Genomic DNA, 19,276 nt, shown 5'->3' with positions numbered 1-19,276 from the left:
AGGTAGTTTGAGGAGAAATAAAAAGCATAATATCATTACATAGGGTATGTGCCTAGATCAAGAAATCTACCAGAAACGACCGACATCAAAATGAGAAAAAGGTTATTCCTCCACGCGCTACTTGTCATAGTGCGAATTATCCCTTTCGGTAAGTCTTCTAAAGCTCTCCTGCAGCCACCAAGGAAGTCCACGAATAGCCCTCAAAGCAGGTCCAAAGCCATTACTCAGCAAAATCTGCCCACCCCTCGCATTTAAGATCTGATCAACCACAGCATTAGAAACATCCTGCGGATCCAGAATCTTGGCGCCAGCCTTTTGGAGTTCGGCCTTGCCCGCAGCGATGATGGGTGTATCTGCAAAGAAGGGGTGCACGGCAGTCGTTTTGATCTCGGGACATTTGTAGATGGAGCGGAGCTCTGCGCCGAGACCTTCGTTAAAGGCCAGGACTGCTGATTTGGAGCATGAGTAGTCTACGATGCCAGGGGTTGCGACAAAGGACGCTATGCTGGCGATGGTGACGACGTGGCCTTTTTTGTTGGCGATCATGTTGGGGAGGAAAGCTTGAACGGTGTAGTAGTGGGAGAGTAAGTTGACACCCATGAGTTTCTGGAGTTGCGCAGGAGTGGTCTTGAGGATTGTCCTTTGACCGCCGATGCCAGCATTGTTGATGAGAATTGACGGGTGGCCGACTTTCGATCTGACTTCTTCGGCAACCTTGTTGACAGCTTCCGGGTCGGTTACATCGCACTTGAAGAAGGAGATCTTTGGGTTGTTCTCGAGATGTTTTGGCAGAGGGTTGATGTCCATGGCAACGACGTGGATGCCCTTGGCTGAGAGATCCTTGGTGAAAAGGGCGCCGAAGCCCGAGGAACCACCAGTGACTACCGCAATCTCATTGTCCCAATCCCAGTCCGCCTTGCTCGAGCGAAGCGAGAAGTTGTTGCGACATAGTTGGTTGAGAGCTTCATTGACACTCTTGATCAGACCATATGCAAACAGCCACTTTAAAGTAGTGATCAGACGGCCGATGTTGTGAGGCTTCAGTGTTTGATGCAGGTAATCATAGACCGGTCGCTGTATGGACTCTGGACCTTTACCAAGTAGTACCAATAGAGCGGCACCGGTAACGACGGGGGAGAAGGGGGCGGCTTTCAAAAGGCTTGTCATGGTGAGGGTATCCAATGAAATGAATATTCAGTCATGACATGCAGCACAAGGAGGATATATAGGTCAGACAGGGAGAGCATGATGCATGAGGGGTAACAACGTGGATGATGGACCTAGGCAAGCCTCACGCGTGTAAGCTCGGAGGAAGCCTCGGCTTGCCGTGATCGCCGGCAAATCCTGCCGTTTTGGGAGTCTCGCAAGATGGAGAATGGAGACTGCTGTTTTAGCTGCGAATGCTTGCCACTGCCTGACAATTATCTTTTTGTCCGGGACTTTTCGCCGAAACACAATGACACCGAATGGAACTTTGCTGCCCTTTCTATATCCATGCCTGTATACACATAGAAGCAACGCGCCGCGTGTGCTGAGAGCATCACTGCAAAGAAACACACAATGCCTGACCAGGAGGCACATTGCAACCGTATCCAGCACCCAGGGAGGACACGAGGATGAAGCATTCGACGACACACCGGAAAGCGAAGTCGACCGATTGAACCCACCGCCAGACTCTTACTCAATCACACCCTTCACCGATCGATGCTCGATTCTTCTACACGCGGGTAACGGAGGCCACGGCTGTATCAGTTTCTTGCGCGAAAAGTACATTGAAAACGGCCCTGCCAATGGCGGTGATGGCGGAACGGGAGGAAACATCTACATCCAGGCTGTCCAAGGAGAAACGTCACTACACAAGCTTGCGCGACGAGGAATCTTGAAAGCTGGCCGCGGAAAGAATGGACAAGGAAAAGGGCAGGGAGGAACAAGAGGAGAGGACATCTTGATCACCGTACCCATTGGCACCATCGTCCGTGAGGTGTGGCGACACGACCCCGTGGCAGAGGAAGAGCTGGCAGACAAGAGGGCAAAGGCCATGGGCGCCGACGCCGTCTTCGATGATCAACCAGGAGTCGTCGACAACACCCGCAAGTGGAGACGCGACAAGTGGCTGCTCTTCCCTGGAGCCATGCCTCAGTCCTTCACATCAGCCGACTTCCCTCCTCTACCACGTCCGAGAAGGTCGCAAATTGCCATGGCTCAGCCTCCTGCACCAATACGTCTGGACCTCGATGCGCCCATGGAAGCTCCTCAACTGCTCGCTGCCGGCGCTATGGGCGGTCTAGGCAATCCGCATTTCGTGACAAAGAGTATCTTTCGTCCAAAGTACGGCACAAAGGGTGATGAAGGCATGAAGGTCGAGATCCAACTCGAGCTCAAGCTTCTGGCTGACGTGGGTCTTGTCGGTCTGCCGAATGCTGGAAAGAGTACTCTTCTTCGAGCAATCACAAACAGTCGTGCCCGTATCGGCAACTGGGCCTTCACAACCCTTCAGCCAAACATCGGCACTGTCGTCCTTGATAACCACAAGGGCCGTCCCCTAGTCGCAACATCCGAACGCAAAACGGGCCATCCTCGCACAAACTTTACCATCGCTGATATTCCTGGTCTGATTGAGGACGCCCATCTCGACCGCGGTCTCGGTCTCGGTTTCCTCCGCCACATCGAACGCGCCGGCATTCTCGCCTTTGTCGTCGACCTCAGTGCCGGCGACGCCATCCAAGCCCTCAAAGGCCTCTGGAAAGAAGTCGGCCAGTACGAACTCCTCCGCGACAAAGAAGTACACGCAGAATCCGAACGTCGCATCGAGCAAGACAAGGAAATGGTGCGCTTCTCTCCCTTGGTAGAAGCTCAACCCGTAAACATTTTCGAAGGCGAGAATGTGCTTTTCAATCCTGATGGATCGAGAGTCTTGCCTGAGCTCAAGCTCCCACCCATTTCCTCAAAGCCGTGGTTGGTCATTGCGACAAAGGCTGATTTGCCAGAGACGAGGGAGAACTTTGCGGCGTTGCAGGAGTATTTGAAAAAGGTTGCCGAGGGTGAAGAGGTACATCCTAGTGGTAAGAAGAATGCTTGGAAGAAGAAGCTTCATGCTATTCCTATCAGTGCAATCAAGGCACAAGGCGTTGAGAGGATTACACCCATTGTCGTTGATCTCTTGGAGAACTGAGAGATGACGAGCATATCTCCAGGATAACTATAAAGTATGTATGAGTAGGTGTATTGTATTGTATGACCCAGATTCTCTAATCTTCCATCACCTATACCTCAAGGCGTGTCTACCCTTAAGTTGTGCTAATACTGCCACAAGTATGCTGCGCTCCTCTGACTTCAACGAACGCAGTAGCCAATCCCTTGTAATGCACCAGCCCAGCCGCCAAAACCAGTACATGAAAGATCTGGTGACTCGCCCCCAAAAAGTCAAAGCGACGAGGAAACCACGCTTCTGGAAACTACATCTCATCGTCAGCTACACTGCATCACACGCAACAACATCGGAAATGCGACTTACTCGTAAGGCATAGAAAGCCGCTCCTGTGAAGTTGAGTAATGCCATCACCACCATCCACTCCACCGCCAACCTCCTCCTCTGCATGGCAAACCCATACAGATAGACCCCGTGCAACACAAAAACCACAGCAAACAATCCAAAACTGGCATACATAGCCGCCCGGAACGCCCTGAATGCCGGCTTGATAAACACTGGATACATCGTGAACGCCACACACCCAGAAGCACTTGCCGACACCAAGATCCAATGCAGAGTGCGAAGCCAAGGATCGCAGATGAAAGCAAAATGAATGGAAGCGAGACTGGCTCCCCACATGAGGATTACGATACCGGAGAAGTCGAGGCGGTTTCCTAGACTGGCGATGGGTGGGCTGTGGGTCCAGACTATGTGGCAGCCTGCTGAACAGGTGAAGCAGATTGCTACACCGAGGAAGTAGAGGGTGAAGACTATAGCGTCGATTGGTTGGGCGGTTGTGACGTGCTGGTATAGAGTATAGTAGAAATGGAAGGGGAGGAGGGCGAAGAGTACTGCGCCGAAGGTGTGAGTGTGGATGTTCACTACAGCTGAGATTAGCCCGGAGATGTATTGAGACGTTTCCATCAAATATCTTACTCGTTTCGTTATGCCATCCAAGCACGCTCTTCAGACATTTTTTCCAACTGCCTGCAGTCGGACTTCACGAAGTCAGCTTTATGACTTGTCATCGTAGATTTATGATAGACTGACCGATATCCTGTTAGCAAGTACTCATTATCTCTATGAGACGTCAGTGATTTGCACTCGACATTACGACTCTGAATTATAGATACTTCTGCCATGCAGCTATGAGAGGTCATTGTTAGTAACGACGCTCGGGATAAGCAACGTGCGACTTACGAATCTCATCGTAAAAGAGCAGTCGTTCCTTCTTCAACTCAATTGACGGCTTTCTCAGAAGTGGCTTCGACATCGTCTCTGGCTCGAATGAGTACAGCGGAAGTTGGCAGACATGCGACAATTATCTGTAGGGAGAAGGTCTTCATATCCGCGCCTTCCCAATGTACCCACCACGCGCGAAGTGCTGCACTTGATCGGGACGCGCCGTCGAGCCCCACGTCTCATGCAAGGCTTCCAGCTTCATCACACTTTTCACAGAATGTCGCCGTACATTTCTCGTCCTGCCTTGTACAAGATCGGAGAGACTCTGTCGCCTAGACTCGCAAAGATGATCGTTCGCAGCTCTTTTCTCGAGCTCAGAGCTCATTGTTCAACTTGACAAGCTTCAGCGTTCAGTACGACTTCAGGACTTGGTATACTTACGGCGGCTACCCAAACATTCATCCCCAAAACATGATCGTGTATGCATTGTGAGCTGCAGATTTGCCGCCCACGATGCTAGACGCCCAGGGTAGGTCAATGGAGATGAGAACTACAGGACCACAAAAGCAGATGACAACCGTCTTCACAAACACCCAGCAGTCACAGTCGAGTGGTTTGTAATGGGTACTTCTTTGTTCAATGCGACCATCTCAGTCAACTCAACTCGGACAGGCTGGGTCAATGAGCCGAATATCAGAGGATCATGGGGTATACTATTGCCCTGCATCTCTACACTTCTTGTCTGCTCATGGTCGGTGATGCACCTTAACTTACCAGCAAAATCAAGCTCCAATACCGAAAAGCTCTTTCCATATCTATACTGGTGTTGCATTGGCATATTCGGACCAGAACTCGCTATCTGGGCGGCTTGGCGACAGCTACTATCCGCAAAAGCCTTGAAGAGAGAGATTGAAGAGGCAAGGGTAGTCATCATTTACATCAAAGTGTGTACGACTGACACCGCAATAGCTGACTTCATATGATTTCTCTTTGGCACATGGATTCTACGCTGTCATGGGCGGATACGCATTTGACTGCAACAAATCTTTCGAAGTCGAATCCCAGACCTTTTGGTCAAAGACACAGCGCATCACGCTTACGCCGAAAGGTGTGCTCTTGCTTGCTTCATGCGGGCATCTCCCGGAGATCACGGCTCAGGATATCGCAGACAAGAGTAAAGTTGACGAGCTTGGTAAACTGGTCGCTTGTCTTCAGGCTGGCTGGTTCACCATACAGATCATATCTAGATTGGCCTGTAGTCTACCTATAACGTTGCTCGAGGTGACAGTGGTCGGCCATGTTGTGTGTGCTTTGGTACTGTACGCACTTTGGTGGCACAAACCTCGCAGAATCGAAGAGCCGAATGTACTCACAGGCTCTTGGACCGCTCCTCTAGCAGCCTTCATGGTCATGTCAAGTCGAGTCGAGGAAGTCACCAGCTCTGCGCTTCCAGGATTCCAGGTCGAGCTGCAACAGCCAGAGATTACAACTCTGAAGTTTCGTATCGAATCAGAAGATGGCACAGTCCATGTCAAGAATCGTGGTTACTCGGAGCGCGAGCCAGATAAGGTCGACCACATAGTCCAGGTACGAACCAAGACCGGGATATCACTATTGTACGAAGAAGAGGTTGCTCGGGAGAACACATACGTCGACTGGAAGGAGCAAGCCGAAGCCCGTCTACGACTCGCTTGCTCTGCGATACAGCAATATCCCGCCATTCGCACACTTCTTCGCCGACCAGTTTGCGAAACAGACCGCAAGTATGCCTCCGCACTAGCAGCATATCCCGAAATGCCGAAACGTTGCCGCAAAGAGCGAGACAGAGAAGCAATGCTCCAGAATATCTCACCCTGGCTCGAATGTGATACACAAAATCTCGTCTCCCACACCGCCAGTGACTGGCCCCACGACGGGCTGGTCCGTACAACAGGTGGCCTGATAATGGGCACCGTCCTCTGGGTCGCCAGTATAATCTTTAGCGCCGTGCACATAGCAGCATGGCACGCCAGCTTCCCCTCCGAAGCAGAAGCATGGTTATGGCGTTTCTCATCCATGTTTATCGGATTCTCTGGTCTGCTTTGGGCCTTTCTACATGTTCTGGCTGAAGTCTCTGCTAGGTTATGGTGGACGTGGTATGACGTTATGATTGGAGAAGCCTCACAGATACTGACCATGGCTATCACTGCTCTTTGCTCCATGTGTGGGATTGTGTATCTTTTGGCTAGGGCGTTTCTGGTGGTGGAAGCGTTTGTGGAGTTGAGATCGTTGCCGACCATGGCTTATGCTATTCCTCAGTGGTCAGTCAGTATCCCACATGTTGGATAGTTCTCTCGTATCTTATGTGCGAGCGCCGTCTCCGGAGTTGCGTTGTCTGTATCGATGATTGCTCAATAGTCTGTCCCAGATGCTCGTTCCTCTACCTTTCTGCTGTTTGATGTTTGATATTCAGGATCTGGTAAATCATGCCATATACTGTTGGTTGTCCAGCTCTGCGGACCTTGTCTCGGTAAGCGCCTCGGAGTCCAGTGTAGACACACATCCTGTTTGACCATGTTGCTCAATGTTGGTCGGTACGGCACAGCCTAATCAAATTGGGACATCAGATCGATCTATTTAATCAACGCCGCAATCTGTCATCTCAGGGCCCACAATTCGTCAAATAGTTATCATGGCACGATATATGGAGACTCCATTTCCTCGCCTCCCCTGGCCAAGCAGATTTGGGTATACCCAATGATAAATGACCGTAACATGATTCCAAACCCCGAGGTCGAGAATTTCTTTACCTGGTCGCACGACAATAATGAAACCGCTTGGAAGGCACTCATCGGCGACAAAGAGGGAGAAATCGATTGTTATGGTGCGGCTGCCCGCGCAACCAACCTTGGTGGCCTTCCTAGCACGTACCTTGACGTTGGCTCGCTGGATATTTTCGTTTACGACTGCCTTGATTATGCTCAGAGGTTGATGCGAAAGAATGTCGAAGTCGAGCTGCACGTCTGGCCAAGGGTGCCACACGGATTCGAAGGATTGGCTCCTCAGACAAGGTATGGGAAGATGGCTATAGACAGTAGAGATGATGCTGTCAGAAGTTTGTGATAGTGATTAGGGGAACAACCCAATTAAATCCTGTAGACTCTATATGTGGTCTGAATAGGAAGGTAGGTGTATTATATTGTATCCGAGTCACTGGGCAATCTCCGCATTTCGAATATGACGCCCTTTGAATTATCACTACACGAAAGTGCAGGTTTTGACAAGATGATCAAAGTTGCGGATATCTTGCTGGCTGATGATGATGATGAGTTTACTATAGATGTGTTGAAAACAGCTGCAGAGGCTCAGAATGTTGAAAAATGAAACTGTATACTGGAACTGTCGGGATTTTGTGCTGGAGTCGTTGAAGATGTTGGTGAGGGAGGGTGTGGGTGGTGCAGAGAATGAGGAGTATGGTACGGGTGTGGCGGAGGCTAAGGATAGGTATCATGGACGGAGGTGGTGTTCATCGGAGAATGGACGTGGTCAGAAAAGTATTGATCTAGATACGGCTATACAACCACCACCAAGGGCATCAAGGCTCGATGTATCCTCTTGTATGAACAATACTTTACAAGCACTACAATTGTCGTCTGCCCTCGAAGTCTTGACTAGATGCTCATCCGTAGACAACAGCAACAGTAGAAGAACCAACAGTAACGTCAGTCAAAACAGTCTTCCCGTTAGCAGAGATAAGATCAATGACCTCAGCATTACCAGGACCAAGTTTGGATCCACTGTTCGTAGTAGCCGAAGCACCAGTAAAAGTGACAGTGCCAAAGTTGACCAAAGGAACAAGACTCTCTTGTCCATTCTGGATCTGAGTAAAGTCCTCGACGATCCACTCAGCATCAGTCTGGCACAGGCTTCCAGACGTTTGAGAAGTAAAGGAGTGGCTGACAGAAGTGCCCTTGCTATTGTTCTTGATGGTAGCCACACCACCGGTTTTGGAAGATGCGGTTACAGTAATGGTGACGCTGTCACCGGCGGTGAAGCTGATGCCTGTGAAGTCATAGGCGTAGTCGGGAAACCACTCATACCAAGCATCATAAGTGACAGCACCATTCTGAATGCTAAAGTCGACTCCAGTCTGCAAAATAGCAGAAGAGCAGGAGTACCCATCAATGCCCACCCAAGCAGATGCCGAGTACAGAGTTCTGGAGCTACCACCAGAAGGAGCAGTGACTTTGGGGATGGTAAAAGTGCCGGTTACGGTTTTGAAACCAGAGCCTTCGAGGACACCGCCGGCCCAGTTGGTGGAGTAGCTGACGTATTTGTTCTCAGGTCCATGGACGGCGGCAGTTACATTGGTGGCGGCGAGGAATGGCTTGGGTGCTTTGAGGGCACCGGCACGGCTGGAGGCAATGGCGGCTTCAGTACGCTTGCGGCGCATGGCAGTGCCAGGAGCGGCGGCGGCGATGCTGGCGGACAGAAGACCGGTGATGAATGCGCTGGTGAGCTTCATGTTGGTTTGATGGACTGTGCCTGACGATGAAGTCTTGAGCGAGGAAGGCTTGTAGAACGAGGGTAGCTGCGAGATATGAACGATGGAATTGCTGATGAACACAAAGACAGACACTGTGGGACGACCTCAATCTTATAGACAGAGCCAGGACTCCTCACGTCGACGCGAGTAGTCGTAGAAAAGGCGTGATTGGTATGATGAATGGTATCTCGCTAACCTGCAGTAATGTTGATGGATGCGACCTTCCATCTTCGTTCATGGCGGCTTTCGTATTGTGTGATAGTTTTGATTGATAAGTCCAGTCTGTTGAAGCATATATTGCGAGCAAGCAGATCAATCAGATACCCAGACGAAGATCGACTGGCCGTTCAAGCGGTGTAAAGACGCTGATAGGACTAGGGAAGGTTGTCTTCCAATCTCTAGTGGTGGTACGGATACGAAGAACAGCGTTCAGAGAGTCTAGCGAACATTGGAGCGATATGCGCTCGGCTTCCAGACGTTACACTGTATAGCTGCAAGACTGTTTGGATGTAGGAGGGTCTCTTGCAATTAATCTACGCGATAAAGAGCCATCGTGTCGCTCGCCTACATGAAACTCAATTCATGCACAAGGTCAATATAGAGATGCGGGCTGGGCCGGAGGACAACAAGCTGGAGACTGGAGAGACCTATCAGAGTTCGAACGCCCGGTACATCAATTCAGTCCAAAGTGCTTCTGTGGCGGCTTGTTCGAATCGATTACAATGCCTCAGCCGAGACCGAACGTTATCAGTACAGTAACTCTTGACCTTGGTGGCGTACCAGTCTGTGTGATGAGGACGTTCAGAGGCCGTGTCAAGACCCTCAACATCAAGCAAGTATATGCATCATGCAATACAGATTGTGTAAAGAACAACTCAGGCCTTATCAGCCTGTTGTATAGGGTCCAGCATGGAAGCGAGTGGGGTGAAGGCGAGCGATATTATCAAGGTTCTGAGGCGTTCGCAAAGGCGTGCCATGAACCGGCTTGACTCGTCTAAGATTATTGGCGAAAGCTTGAGCAGGGTCTTGTCTTTGGAGATAGGCAGAGAGGATAGACCCGAGCCTTGAGAAGGAAGGAGGTTGCTGTCAGCCTTAGTTCGGCCCGCTGCGCTCGGTCCGCAATGAATAAGGATTCCTCCTCTTCCTTCGAAAACCACTCGAGAGTCGACACTTCCTCGGCAGCTTATTTCACTGCATCAAGATCAGCCCGATTCCTTGGTGCCACTTCTCGACTTTTGTCAGTTACGACAACTTAGCCAGAAAGGTGTCATTGGTGAACAAGACCATGATTGGTCCGATAAGTGTATATTATCCAGCCCCATTCGCTTGCGAATTATGGCGATCAACGACATACTATGAGCTATCATGCAGGCACGAGACGCGTATACCAAACAAAATACAGTATTACCGACCGCGACATGCCACGAGCCGAGATAAAGATGCAACCGACGGTAAAAGTCTCGGAGAAATAGCACTTTCATTATGAAGAAATCAGCAGCGTTTACACCATCCTGAACCTTGCACCGCCTTCCAACCCAAGAGAATACGAAATTCGTTGCTCGTTTAATCGCTCATGATGAAGTCTGGATGCCGCTCAAAGCCGCCAAACCTCGGTTGCCCTCCTTCTCGAACAGCATGACCATGCGTTCGCACTCATTCTTGAGCTTGCTTTCACCCAACTCTGCACGAGAGCGGATCCACTCTTCCACCGTCATCTTCTTCTCGGGTGAAGTAAGGGCACCACCAACCTCGAGAAGCCTGTTGAACACATCGTCTGCATCTCCATTCTCATTCTCCGAGTCGGGGAAGAAGACAGACTCGAGATCCACAGGTACCCATGATGTAGTCGAATTCAGTCTGCCAAATTTGGATGGTGATCGCCGGGATGGAGAACGATTGGGTGTAGATGCGGCCAGAGGAACTCGAGTAGTCTTTGTCGGGCTTGCGAAGATCTCTTTGGGTTGGATAGCAGAGTTCAATGTACTTAAGCTAGCAGCTCCCTTCTGAGCAGTGAGCGGAACGTGGGTCGATGAGGATGGTGGTTGGTTCTCAGCATCGGATTGCTGCGGACTCCTTGCGCTACATGGTGTCGATTGAGCAGATTGCGCGACGTCCTCGGACTGTGGGAGTTGTGCAACGGATCTTCGCACAGAAGACTGAGAGGCTGCGGAGTGACGCTTGGCCTCAGGTGTTGGTGAAGGCTCGAACTCTTCAGGCGCAGGCGTTGGTTCGCGCGACGCAACTTGTTCTTCCTCAATCTCAATCTCGTTCTCCACGACTTCCGCCTCTGGCTGTAAATTCTCCAGATTGTCAAACTCCTCATCTAACGCAGCCTCGTCTTGGCGTTCCAGATGGTCAGAAGTGTGGTGGTCTTCAAGTTCCATGTCGACATTCGGTACAGCATCCGGGCCGAGATCCTCCTGATCAAAGTCCTCCTCTTCCACTGTGTGTCGAATGTCATGCTGTATCTCATTTTCGAGACCGGCGTCGCTATCGGCGATCTCAAAATTCCGTTCGAATGCTTCTTCTTCTGCCTCGACCTGTTTTTCAGCCTCTTCTGCTTGTGCTTCGCTTTCAGGCTCTACCTCAGGCTCCGGCTCGACCTTCTTGGTCTTCTTGGACCTTGTTCGTTTGGGCTGATCCTCCTGTTGCGCAATAGTGACAGGCTCTTCCGACTCTTCTTGTGTGTCTTTAGCAGCTCTCTTGGTCTTCTTGGGCTTTGCGGCCTTCGCCGCCTTCTTAGGCTTGATAGAGGGCTCGTCGACAATTGCGTCTTCGATGCTTGCTTGCTTTTCGAGGCCGTCGCTCGTTCTCTTGGTGCCTCGTCCAGGCCTGGAAGCGCGGCTCTGTGGTACAACAGCATCTTCCGCGGCCTCCTGTAGTTCGGACTGCAATTGACTCTCGTCCAGACTGGTTTCAACAGGGGGTGGAGTCGGCTTCTTTGCCTTCTTGCGACCTCGAGTGGGCTTCAATGTCGGCTCGGCCGTGGAATCGTCAACGAGGGTGGAATCTTGCGTATTTTTAGGTTTGCGACCACGTTTGGGTTTGGATGCTTCTTCGACAGATAAGGGCACGTCGTCGACGGGAACGGCGTATATGTTGTCTTCGACTTCTGAAGCTTCTTGCAGGGCGGGATAGTCGACCGAGGGCTCCACGGACGCCTGACGGCTTGTCTTTTTCTTTGCCTTGGTAGTCTTCTTACGGCCCTTTCCGGCGTCGGACGAAATAGTGGTGTCAAGGGCGATGCTATCCTCGACGTCAAGCTGGGGACCTGCGTCGCCCAATGACATTAGCGATGGAGCCTCGGAGAAGGTGGACTGGACGGATTGGGTGGACAAGCGGGAGGCCTTCGAGGCAGTAGAAGCACGACCGCGCGCACCTTTGCGTCTTGTAGACTTGTAACGGTCCATGAGGGCAAAGAATGGGCAGTTGGGTTCCCTGCGACGGTGTTCCTCAAGCGGGCTGTCCTTTGGCTCCCATCCATCCAGTGACATGTTGCAGTAGAAACATGTGGCACCATCCTCGTCGGCTGGTGAAGGGTCATAGGCCCAGCCGGCTTGGACCATTTGTTTGACCTTGGGTTTCCATCCCTTCTTGTGCTCGTGGGGCCACATGTCGCCAAAGGTGCTTGTACGGGCGTCGACCAACTCGCGGCTCATAGGGTCGCGTTCTTCGGCCTTGTCCATCACAGACAGACTGAGTGCGTAAGAGCATTGTGTCGAGTGAGCCAGATGCTCCTGGAGGGGAACGTCCTGGCTCTCCCATCCATCGAGTTTTACGGCGCAGTGGAAGCATTGAGCATTATCGTCGCTGTCCGGTGCAGGTTTGAAGAAGAAGCCGGCGCGAGCAAGCTGTGCATGTTAGCCTCTGACACTAGCGCACAGATATACGGATACGCTACCTCTTCGCCGGAGGGAGATTCGTGAGGCCATGAGACAGTCGACGCTTGTTTCTTCTTTTGAGTCGAGGCGCGTCGCTTTGTGAGTTGATGTTCCGTATTGAATGTTGCCAGTCGCGCAGAATATGTCAGCATGGACATGTCCAGACTCGATATAGCGGCCATGATGCCAGCGACGGGGCAGGCGTTGCAGAAAAGTCTGGGTCCGACGAGTTGCGAGTTGATAGCCTGTCAAGTCTGCTGTTCGCTTTCTTGAGCGCGTCAACAAACACAATCGATGCTCCGAAAGCTTAGCTCCGGCCTGACACGTGATTGCCAAGGTAGTGTCAGGCACAAGGTGGGGCGCCTTCCCCAGCTTGTGACGCAAAAGTGGTCGGCGCTTGCTTGTTGCTTAGCCGGTGTTTCTTCCAAAGGTTCCAGCTCCTTCGTAATCCTGCATTCTTGTCCTTTTGTCTCTACGACTGTTCCTTCCTACTCAGCATCTTCCTATTCTTGTAACATTGTACTGCTCCTGCCATGTATTGATTGCTGTCTTGTTAGACACACCCATCTGCTTCCTACATTCTATATAACCCTTGGCTGCCATTTGAAGAAAAAGCCGCTTGTAACACCCCTCCTGCGCTACTCGATCCATAGCTTTAATAATGCTCTCCGTATGACCATATCCACATCTACGCAGCTTTGAGCCTGACTAACTCGACCTCAAGACTTTCCGTGCTGTCCGACCTCCTACGGCACGTCGTAGCTTGCCAACTACTTCCTTCTACCATAGTCAGCTCAGCTCTACGGATTTTTTACTGCGACAATACGTTGCTCGCTCTCCTTACTCGTCCTCCACTTCCACCACCTCTTCAACCGGGTCCTCCAATGCATCGACTACACCATCATCGCGTCCGCAGTCCTCGGCGGCGGCCACTCCAAACCAGACCATGCCTGAGGGCTGGGAGGACAATGCCGACTACTCTCAGATCACCACCTTCTCACAACTTCCCCACCGCTTCTTCGGTACAAACCAGCACATAAAAATCAATGAAGACTTCAAGGAAGCTATGCGCCAGATCCTGTGGCAGTTCCGTGCACCCATCCGCTACGCTTTCGCCTACGGCAGTGGTGTCTTCACACAATCCTCGAACCAGTCAGCAGCTAGTGTCGCCCAGTCTTTCTCTCCTCACCCTCATCCACCGGAAGCCGTGACCAAATGGCAGGAAGGAGGAGGCAAGATCATTGACTTCATCTTTGGTGTCTCTCACACTGAGCATTGGCACTCGACCAACATGCGCCAAAATCCCCATCACTACAGTTTTTTGAAGAGTCTAGGATCCTACACCGTTTCCAAGGTCCAGGATAGCTTTGGTGCTGGAGTCTACTTCAACCCTTACATCACAGTCAACGGTGTCATGATCAAATATGGTGTTGTAAACATCGATACAATCTGCAGAGATTTGAGTGAGTGGAACACCCTCTACCTGGCTGGTCGTCTGCAAAAGCCCGTGAAAATTCTCAGGGATGACCCGAGAGTCAGACTCGCAAACCAGATCAATCTTATGGCTGCTGTACGCACGGCTCTGCTCATGCTACCCGAAAACTTCACCGAGAGACAACTCTATACGACTATCGCTGGGATCTCGTACATGGGTGACCCTAGAATGAACCCCAGGTTTGGCGGTGAAAACCCACGCAAGGTAGCCAATATCGTTGACGCACAGTTGCCGAGCTTCCGTCAGCTTTATGTACCTCTCATCGAGAATCTCCCCAACGTAGACTTCAACGACTCAAGGGTTCCTGCAGAGCATGGTTGGGAGACAGAGGCCGCCATTGCTAACGCTCTCTCATCCTCTGGAAAAGCCGTTCCGGCCGAGGATATTATTGGTGGTCTGGAAGGTTTCAAGCTGCAGCAAGACATGGATCCCAAGCGTCGCGGAAACATGGTCCGCCGTTTGCCTAAGGGCTTCCGCCAGAAGCTCTACTGGAATTACCAGAAGAAGTTCCAGATCCCTGGATCAGCCTTTGACAAGGTTATCGAAGACGCTACAGATGAAGATGCTATGAGCATCAGACGTCGTGAAGGTGGTGACTTTGAGCGTCGCATTGGTACCGAAGAGGACATCCCCGAGGCAGTCGGCGATTGCATCAAGGATACGATCAGCTGGCCGAGTACCAGTCAGTCTATCAAAGGACTCTTCACCGCAGGTCCAACGCGATCCTGGAAGTATCTTCAAGAAAAGCGCCAAAAGAGTAAACTAGGTAAGGCTCAGAAAGAGGGCGAGAAAGAGGCCAAGGAGAAGCAAGAATAAAGACAAGAAGTGACAAAATTGGCCGCCCACTCTTGTATATATGGCGAGGAAGCCGGTCTGGTTTTATCTATTGCTCGAGCATAGCGTTGGTTTTAAGCGTTTGTGACTTACAAAAAGAGGCAAAAGCTTGTCGGGAAGCACTATAGATCGTGAGTGTATCATTCTCATGTTGAATACAAAATCATATTCGTTTCAATAACCAGTTGGATATTGTGTCTCGCCGCTCCCGAGAACATGATACTTCTGTGTAACAGTCACCCCAGTCCAGGAAAATCATTAGAAGTTGGAGGATGATACGCTCGAGATCTTTGCCTCTCTCCCCCCGACCCTAGCAACTCGATGGGACTTCTCAATGGCAACTCCGCTCGAGCTTTGACGGTTTCCAACCCATGAACACATGCTCGACTCCTCAGAAACACTCGTCGTGTGGAGCTGTGAGTCAGTCCACAACACGATTTGCGAAGGGTCGACTCGGATGCAAAGAGTCAATCTAGCGATCAGAAGACCTGCGATCGTGCGAGCAGCGAAGGACTGCGGCCCCCCGCCTACCTTGGCGTCGAGTGTAGTTGTTGTCTGCTCAAAGTGCCAGTAAGCTCCAAGAGCTCTTGCTCCGAGTCCGACGAACTCCTCTAATGGATACGGGATACGCCGTATCGTATAAGAATACGGTGGCCGTATACTTTTCAAGCAGTGACACCTCGGCCTGTGCCTTACATTGTCTTGCTACGCATTTTATCTAGTCTGCAGCATTACTGCGGTGTCAATATCATCATCACTCGGCTAACTAGGAGCCCGTGTCCAACGCTCGAAGGTATAAAGATGCTTGAAAACATGCGTGGACTTAGGTTGCTCCTCAATCGACACAGTCAGAAAGATGCCGCAGACCAACACTATCAAACTCCTTCTTTGCAGTTCGGTGCTCTACACCACGACGCAAGGACATGGCCAATCTACCCTCGCGGCTGGAGGACCACTGTGGTCTATTTCACGAGACTGGTCAGCAGCGATTAACAAAGCAGACGAGTTCGTGCGAAACCTAACCCTGGCCGAAAAGGTGTCGATGGTCACCGGGAATCTTACTGCGGGATCTTGCATCGGCAACATCGCGCCCATTGACCGTGTCGGCTTCACTGGGCTCTGTGTTCAGGATGGTCCTCTTGGTATCCGCACAGCCGATCTAGCAAGTGTGTTCCCTGCTGGGTTGACAATCGCGGCATCTTGGGATCCCGATCTCATGTACAGTCGAGGCTTTGCTCTGGGCGAGGAATTTAGAGGCAAAGGTGCACATGTTTACCTTGGGTGAGATTATCTTCCCCATCGTCCAACTCGATTGAACTTCGCGCTGACCAGGGACCATAGTCCTTCGTCTGGTGCTATAGGCCGTCATCCTCTCGGAGGTCGCAATTGGGAGGGCTTTGGACCAGATCCACATCTAAATGCGATCGCGACACAACAAACTATCCTCGGTGTACAAGATGCAGGCGTGCAAGCTTGTGTGAAGCACTACGTGGGCAACGAACAGGAAACTCAACGATCAAACACTGAGACATCTAACGGGACTAACATCCTCGCTCTGTCTGCTAACATCGACGACCGTACGATGCATGAGCTATATCTCTGGCCTTTCGCTCAGGCTATTCGCTCAGGTGTTGCGTCGGTGATGTGTGCATACAACAGAGTCAATCAGACTTACACATGCGAGAATGGACCCCTCTTGAACGATCTTCTGAGAGAAGAACTAGGCTTCCAAGGATACGTCATGTCTGACTTCTTTGCTGTACACTCAGGTCTGGAGTCTGCCACAGCTGGATTGGATATGAACATGCCAGGACCTTTATCCCAATTAAATTCCGAGTCTTACTTTGGAAAAAATCTGGCAAACCTGGTTGCCAATGGCAGTTATCCTTTGGAAAAATTGGACGATATGGTGCGTAGGATCATGATACCTTACTTTCATCTTGGCCAGGACCAAGGTTACCCGTCAACTGACCCAACTTCGTTGGCATTGCTTGGAGCCTCGTACGGATACCACATCGTTCTCAACACCACTGCGCGAGATGTGCGAAGCAATCACTCCGCATTGATCAGGAAGATCGCCGCCGAGGGCACCATTCTCCTGAAGAATGAAGACGATGTTCTTCCGCTCGATAAACCTTCTGTCATCGGTGTTTTCGGTAATGGAGCGACTGATCCTACCAGTCTCTATAACGCCGGCTCTAGCGCATCCGAGAATGGTGCTCTCCTCGTCGGAGGTGGATCAGGTACAGGGCGTGCGACCTACGTCGTATCTCCGCTTGAGGCGCTGAAGACCAGGGCGAAGGCAGATGGATCCAGAATAGTATGGCTTACTGACAATGACGCTCTCGCTGCGAGCGAGCCGACCAGCGTGTATCCGACCCCGGACATCTGTCTTATATTTCTGAAGACTTTTGCAAGCGAAGGAGTCGACCGAACCAGTTTCGAAGCCGATTGGAACTCAACTATGGTCGTCAACAATGTCGCATCTTTCTGTCCCAAGACTGTCGTGATCTTGAACTCGGGAGGAGTCAACACAATGCCATGGGCGAACAACACGAAAGTTCAAGGCATCCTGTCAGCTCATTACCCTGGCCAAGAGATGGGCAATTCGATAGTCGACGTTCTCTACGGTCTCGTCAACCCGTCTGGAAGACTGCCTTACACTATTCCTCAGAACGAAGAGGACAGTGGTCCGTCGATTGTCAACATCACGGGCCCATTCATGAATAACAGCAACGCATGGCAGGATGACTACACCGATGGCCTCCTAGTTGACTACAGACGATATGACGCTCTGAACATCACCCCACTCTACGAGTTCGGATACGGTTTGAGCTACACGAGCTTTTCTCTTGCGCCGAATGTCTCAATCACCAAGTTGCAACAAGTGATCAGTGCAAAACCGATAGATCAAGCGGTGAAGCCAGGCGGCAATCCGGATCTGTATACCCCACTGCTTTCTGTCCGCGCAGACGTGCAGAACACGGGGAAAGTGAATGGAGCTGCTATCCCCCAGCTCTATGTCTCTCTGCCCCAAAACTCGGTCCCACTTGGAACACCTATTCGTATGCTTCGTAGCTTCAAGAAGATCCCTTTGGAATTTGGACAACAAGTAACAGTAGAGTCTCTTTTGAGCAGGAAAGACTTGAGTTTCTGGGACGTTGAGAGCCAGAATTGGATAGTGCCTGCAGGTCAAATTACAATCGAGGTCGGCTTCAGCAGCAGAGACCTGAGGGCGGTGGGAACGGTCGAATTGCTTTGAGAAGTAGCAATCCGCTTCACTGTAGAGTATTCTTGATCAAGTATCTTCCAGTCGTTGGCTTCATGATAGCATTGCCCGAGCCTCCTGGATTCAGCCAAACCGTTTTCCATGCATGTACGGTACCTTCTTCAGCTCCAGATCCAGTTCCACACCTTAATTGCCAAGACATCTTACGATCTATAGGAGTCGCCGCTCAGGATTCGCACCGAACTTTGTTGCTTGCACGACCCGAGATTTCAGTGCGATCTTTCTAAAAGGTTACGAGCCTGCTACACAGCAAAGTTCGCTGCGGCGATGAGGACGGACCTTCTTCCGAAATTCTACCGATACTTTTGGCTTCTTCGTGCCTACCTCAACACTACTTTACTAAACGCGCTTGCCTTCTGGATTGTCGTTCAAATTGGCGGCACCCTTTCCAAATGCGCCGCAAATCTTCCCAGAATCCTTCTCGTATCATGGCTCGACTAGAGATGCAGGATCGACGGAGCTACCACCGCCGTTTACATTCAGCTGCCAAGTGTCAGCCAGCCTCAACGAAGCGTGCATGATCCTGCACGACGATGCAGTAGTGATGGAATTCAGCACCCTCCCGTAGCAATGGCACACCGATTGCCATTGCTACATGTCCTGGAGTGTGAAGATGAATTGCAGACAGCTTGCAGCACTTATTCGGTACCTTTCGTCAACTCGTTGGTTCCAGCGGTGGCGCATCTCCAAATATTCTATAGACTCGGGCCAAGCGACATTTGTGTTAGACGTACTTGTAGCGGATCATAACCGGGTTTTCGTCAATGTACATTCTACATGAACCTGCTGCCAGCCCCTGGGGAATGGCGCCATTTGCTCATGTCTAAACGTCAACACTGCATCTTTCTGGCCAGATGTCACTTGCCAGCCAGTTATATAT

At 51.1% G+C, this 19,276-nt stretch overlaps 9 protein-coding genes across 9 annotated transcripts; 5 read left to right on the top strand and 4 right to left on the bottom strand.

Moving 5' to 3' along the window:
* Positions 1-7: 7 nt before the first annotated feature.
* AUEXF2481DRAFT_35877 (uncharacterized protein) lies at positions 8-1,257 on the bottom strand. Its single transcript, XM_013492762.1, has one exon. The coding sequence runs from the start codon at positions 1,165-1,167 to the stop codon at positions 118-120; it is 1,050 nt and encodes a 349-aa protein (XP_013348216.1). The 5' UTR covers positions 1,168-1,257; the 3' UTR covers positions 8-117.
* Positions 1,258-1,560: 303 nt separating this feature from the next.
* AUEXF2481DRAFT_25824 (uncharacterized protein) lies at positions 1,561-3,172 on the top strand (the record flags this gene model as incomplete). Its single annotated transcript, XM_013492615.1, is given in 2 exon segments — positions 1,561-1,588; positions 1,608-3,172. 2 exon segments carry the CDS (start codon positions 1,561-1,563, stop codon positions 3,170-3,172), a joined length of 1,593 nt encoding a protein of 530 aa, XP_013348069.1.
* Positions 3,173-3,229: 57 nt separating this feature from the next.
* AUEXF2481DRAFT_205347 (uncharacterized protein) lies at positions 3,230-4,924 on the bottom strand. The gene is made up of 6 exons (XM_013493049.1): positions 4,391-4,924; positions 4,324-4,336; positions 4,241-4,270; positions 4,127-4,188; positions 3,515-4,071; positions 3,230-3,455 (listed from the first exon to the last, which is right to left on the bottom strand). Exons 1-6 carry the CDS (start codon positions 4,461-4,463, stop codon positions 3,288-3,290), a joined length of 903 nt encoding a protein of 300 aa, XP_013348503.1. The 5' UTR covers positions 4,464-4,924; the 3' UTR covers positions 3,230-3,287.
* AUEXF2481DRAFT_205587 (uncharacterized protein) lies at positions 4,882-6,731 on the top strand. The gene is made up of 2 exons (XM_013493048.1): positions 4,882-5,295; positions 5,342-6,731. Exons 1-2 carry the CDS (start codon positions 4,993-4,995, stop codon positions 6,698-6,700), a joined length of 1,662 nt encoding a protein of 553 aa, XP_013348502.1. The 5' UTR covers positions 4,882-4,992; the 3' UTR covers positions 6,701-6,731.
* A 377-nt stretch (positions 6,732-7,108) lies between these two features.
* Positions 7,109-7,487, top strand: AUEXF2481DRAFT_696725 (uncharacterized protein; the record flags this gene model as incomplete). Its single annotated transcript, XM_013493047.1, has 1 exon — positions 7,109-7,487. One exon carries the CDS (start codon positions 7,109-7,111, stop codon positions 7,472-7,474), a length of 366 nt encoding a protein of 121 aa, XP_013348501.1. The 3' UTR covers positions 7,475-7,487.
* A 543-nt stretch (positions 7,488-8,030) lies between these two features.
* On the bottom strand, positions 8,031-8,876 carry AUEXF2481DRAFT_1411 (uncharacterized protein; the record flags this gene model as incomplete). The annotated part of the gene is made up of 1 exon (XM_013492502.1): positions 8,031-8,876. The coding sequence occupies one exon, from the start codon at positions 8,874-8,876 to the stop codon at positions 8,031-8,033; it is 846 nt and encodes a 281-aa protein (XP_013347956.1).
* Positions 8,877-10,011: 1,135 nt separating this feature from the next.
* AUEXF2481DRAFT_76499 (uncharacterized protein) lies at positions 10,012-13,043 on the bottom strand. The gene is made up of 2 exons (XM_013492860.1): positions 12,799-13,043; positions 10,012-12,748 (listed from the first exon to the last, which is right to left on the bottom strand). Exons 1-2 carry the CDS (start codon positions 12,958-12,960, stop codon positions 10,469-10,471), a joined length of 2,442 nt encoding a protein of 813 aa, XP_013348314.1. The 5' UTR covers positions 12,961-13,043; the 3' UTR covers positions 10,012-10,468.
* A 172-nt stretch (positions 13,044-13,215) lies between these two features.
* Positions 13,216-15,489, top strand: AUEXF2481DRAFT_85492 (uncharacterized protein). Its single transcript, XM_013492881.1, has 2 exons — positions 13,216-13,448; positions 13,503-15,489. The coding sequence occupies exons 1-2, from the start codon at positions 13,440-13,442 to the stop codon at positions 15,087-15,089; spliced, it is 1,596 nt and encodes a 531-aa protein (XP_013348335.1). The 5' UTR covers positions 13,216-13,439; the 3' UTR covers positions 15,090-15,489.
* A 155-nt stretch (positions 15,490-15,644) lies between these two features.
* On the top strand, positions 15,645-18,531 carry AUEXF2481DRAFT_35870 (glycoside hydrolase family 3 protein). Its single transcript, XM_013492761.1, has 2 exons — positions 15,645-16,388; positions 16,449-18,531. Exons 1-2 carry the CDS (start codon positions 15,964-15,966, stop codon positions 18,367-18,369), a joined length of 2,346 nt encoding a protein of 781 aa, XP_013348215.1. The 5' UTR covers positions 15,645-15,963; the 3' UTR covers positions 18,370-18,531.
* The last annotated feature ends 745 nt before the right edge of the window (positions 18,532-19,276 follow it).

This window comes from Aureobasidium subglaciale (assembly GCF_000721755.1).
Source record: "Aureobasidium subglaciale EXF-2481 unplaced genomic scaffold scaffold_1, whole genome shotgun sequence".
Classification (NCBI taxonomy): domain Eukaryota; kingdom Fungi; phylum Ascomycota; class Dothideomycetes; order Dothideales; family Saccotheciaceae; genus Aureobasidium; species Aureobasidium subglaciale.
This window is presented reverse-complemented; position numbering and strand designations above follow the sequence as displayed.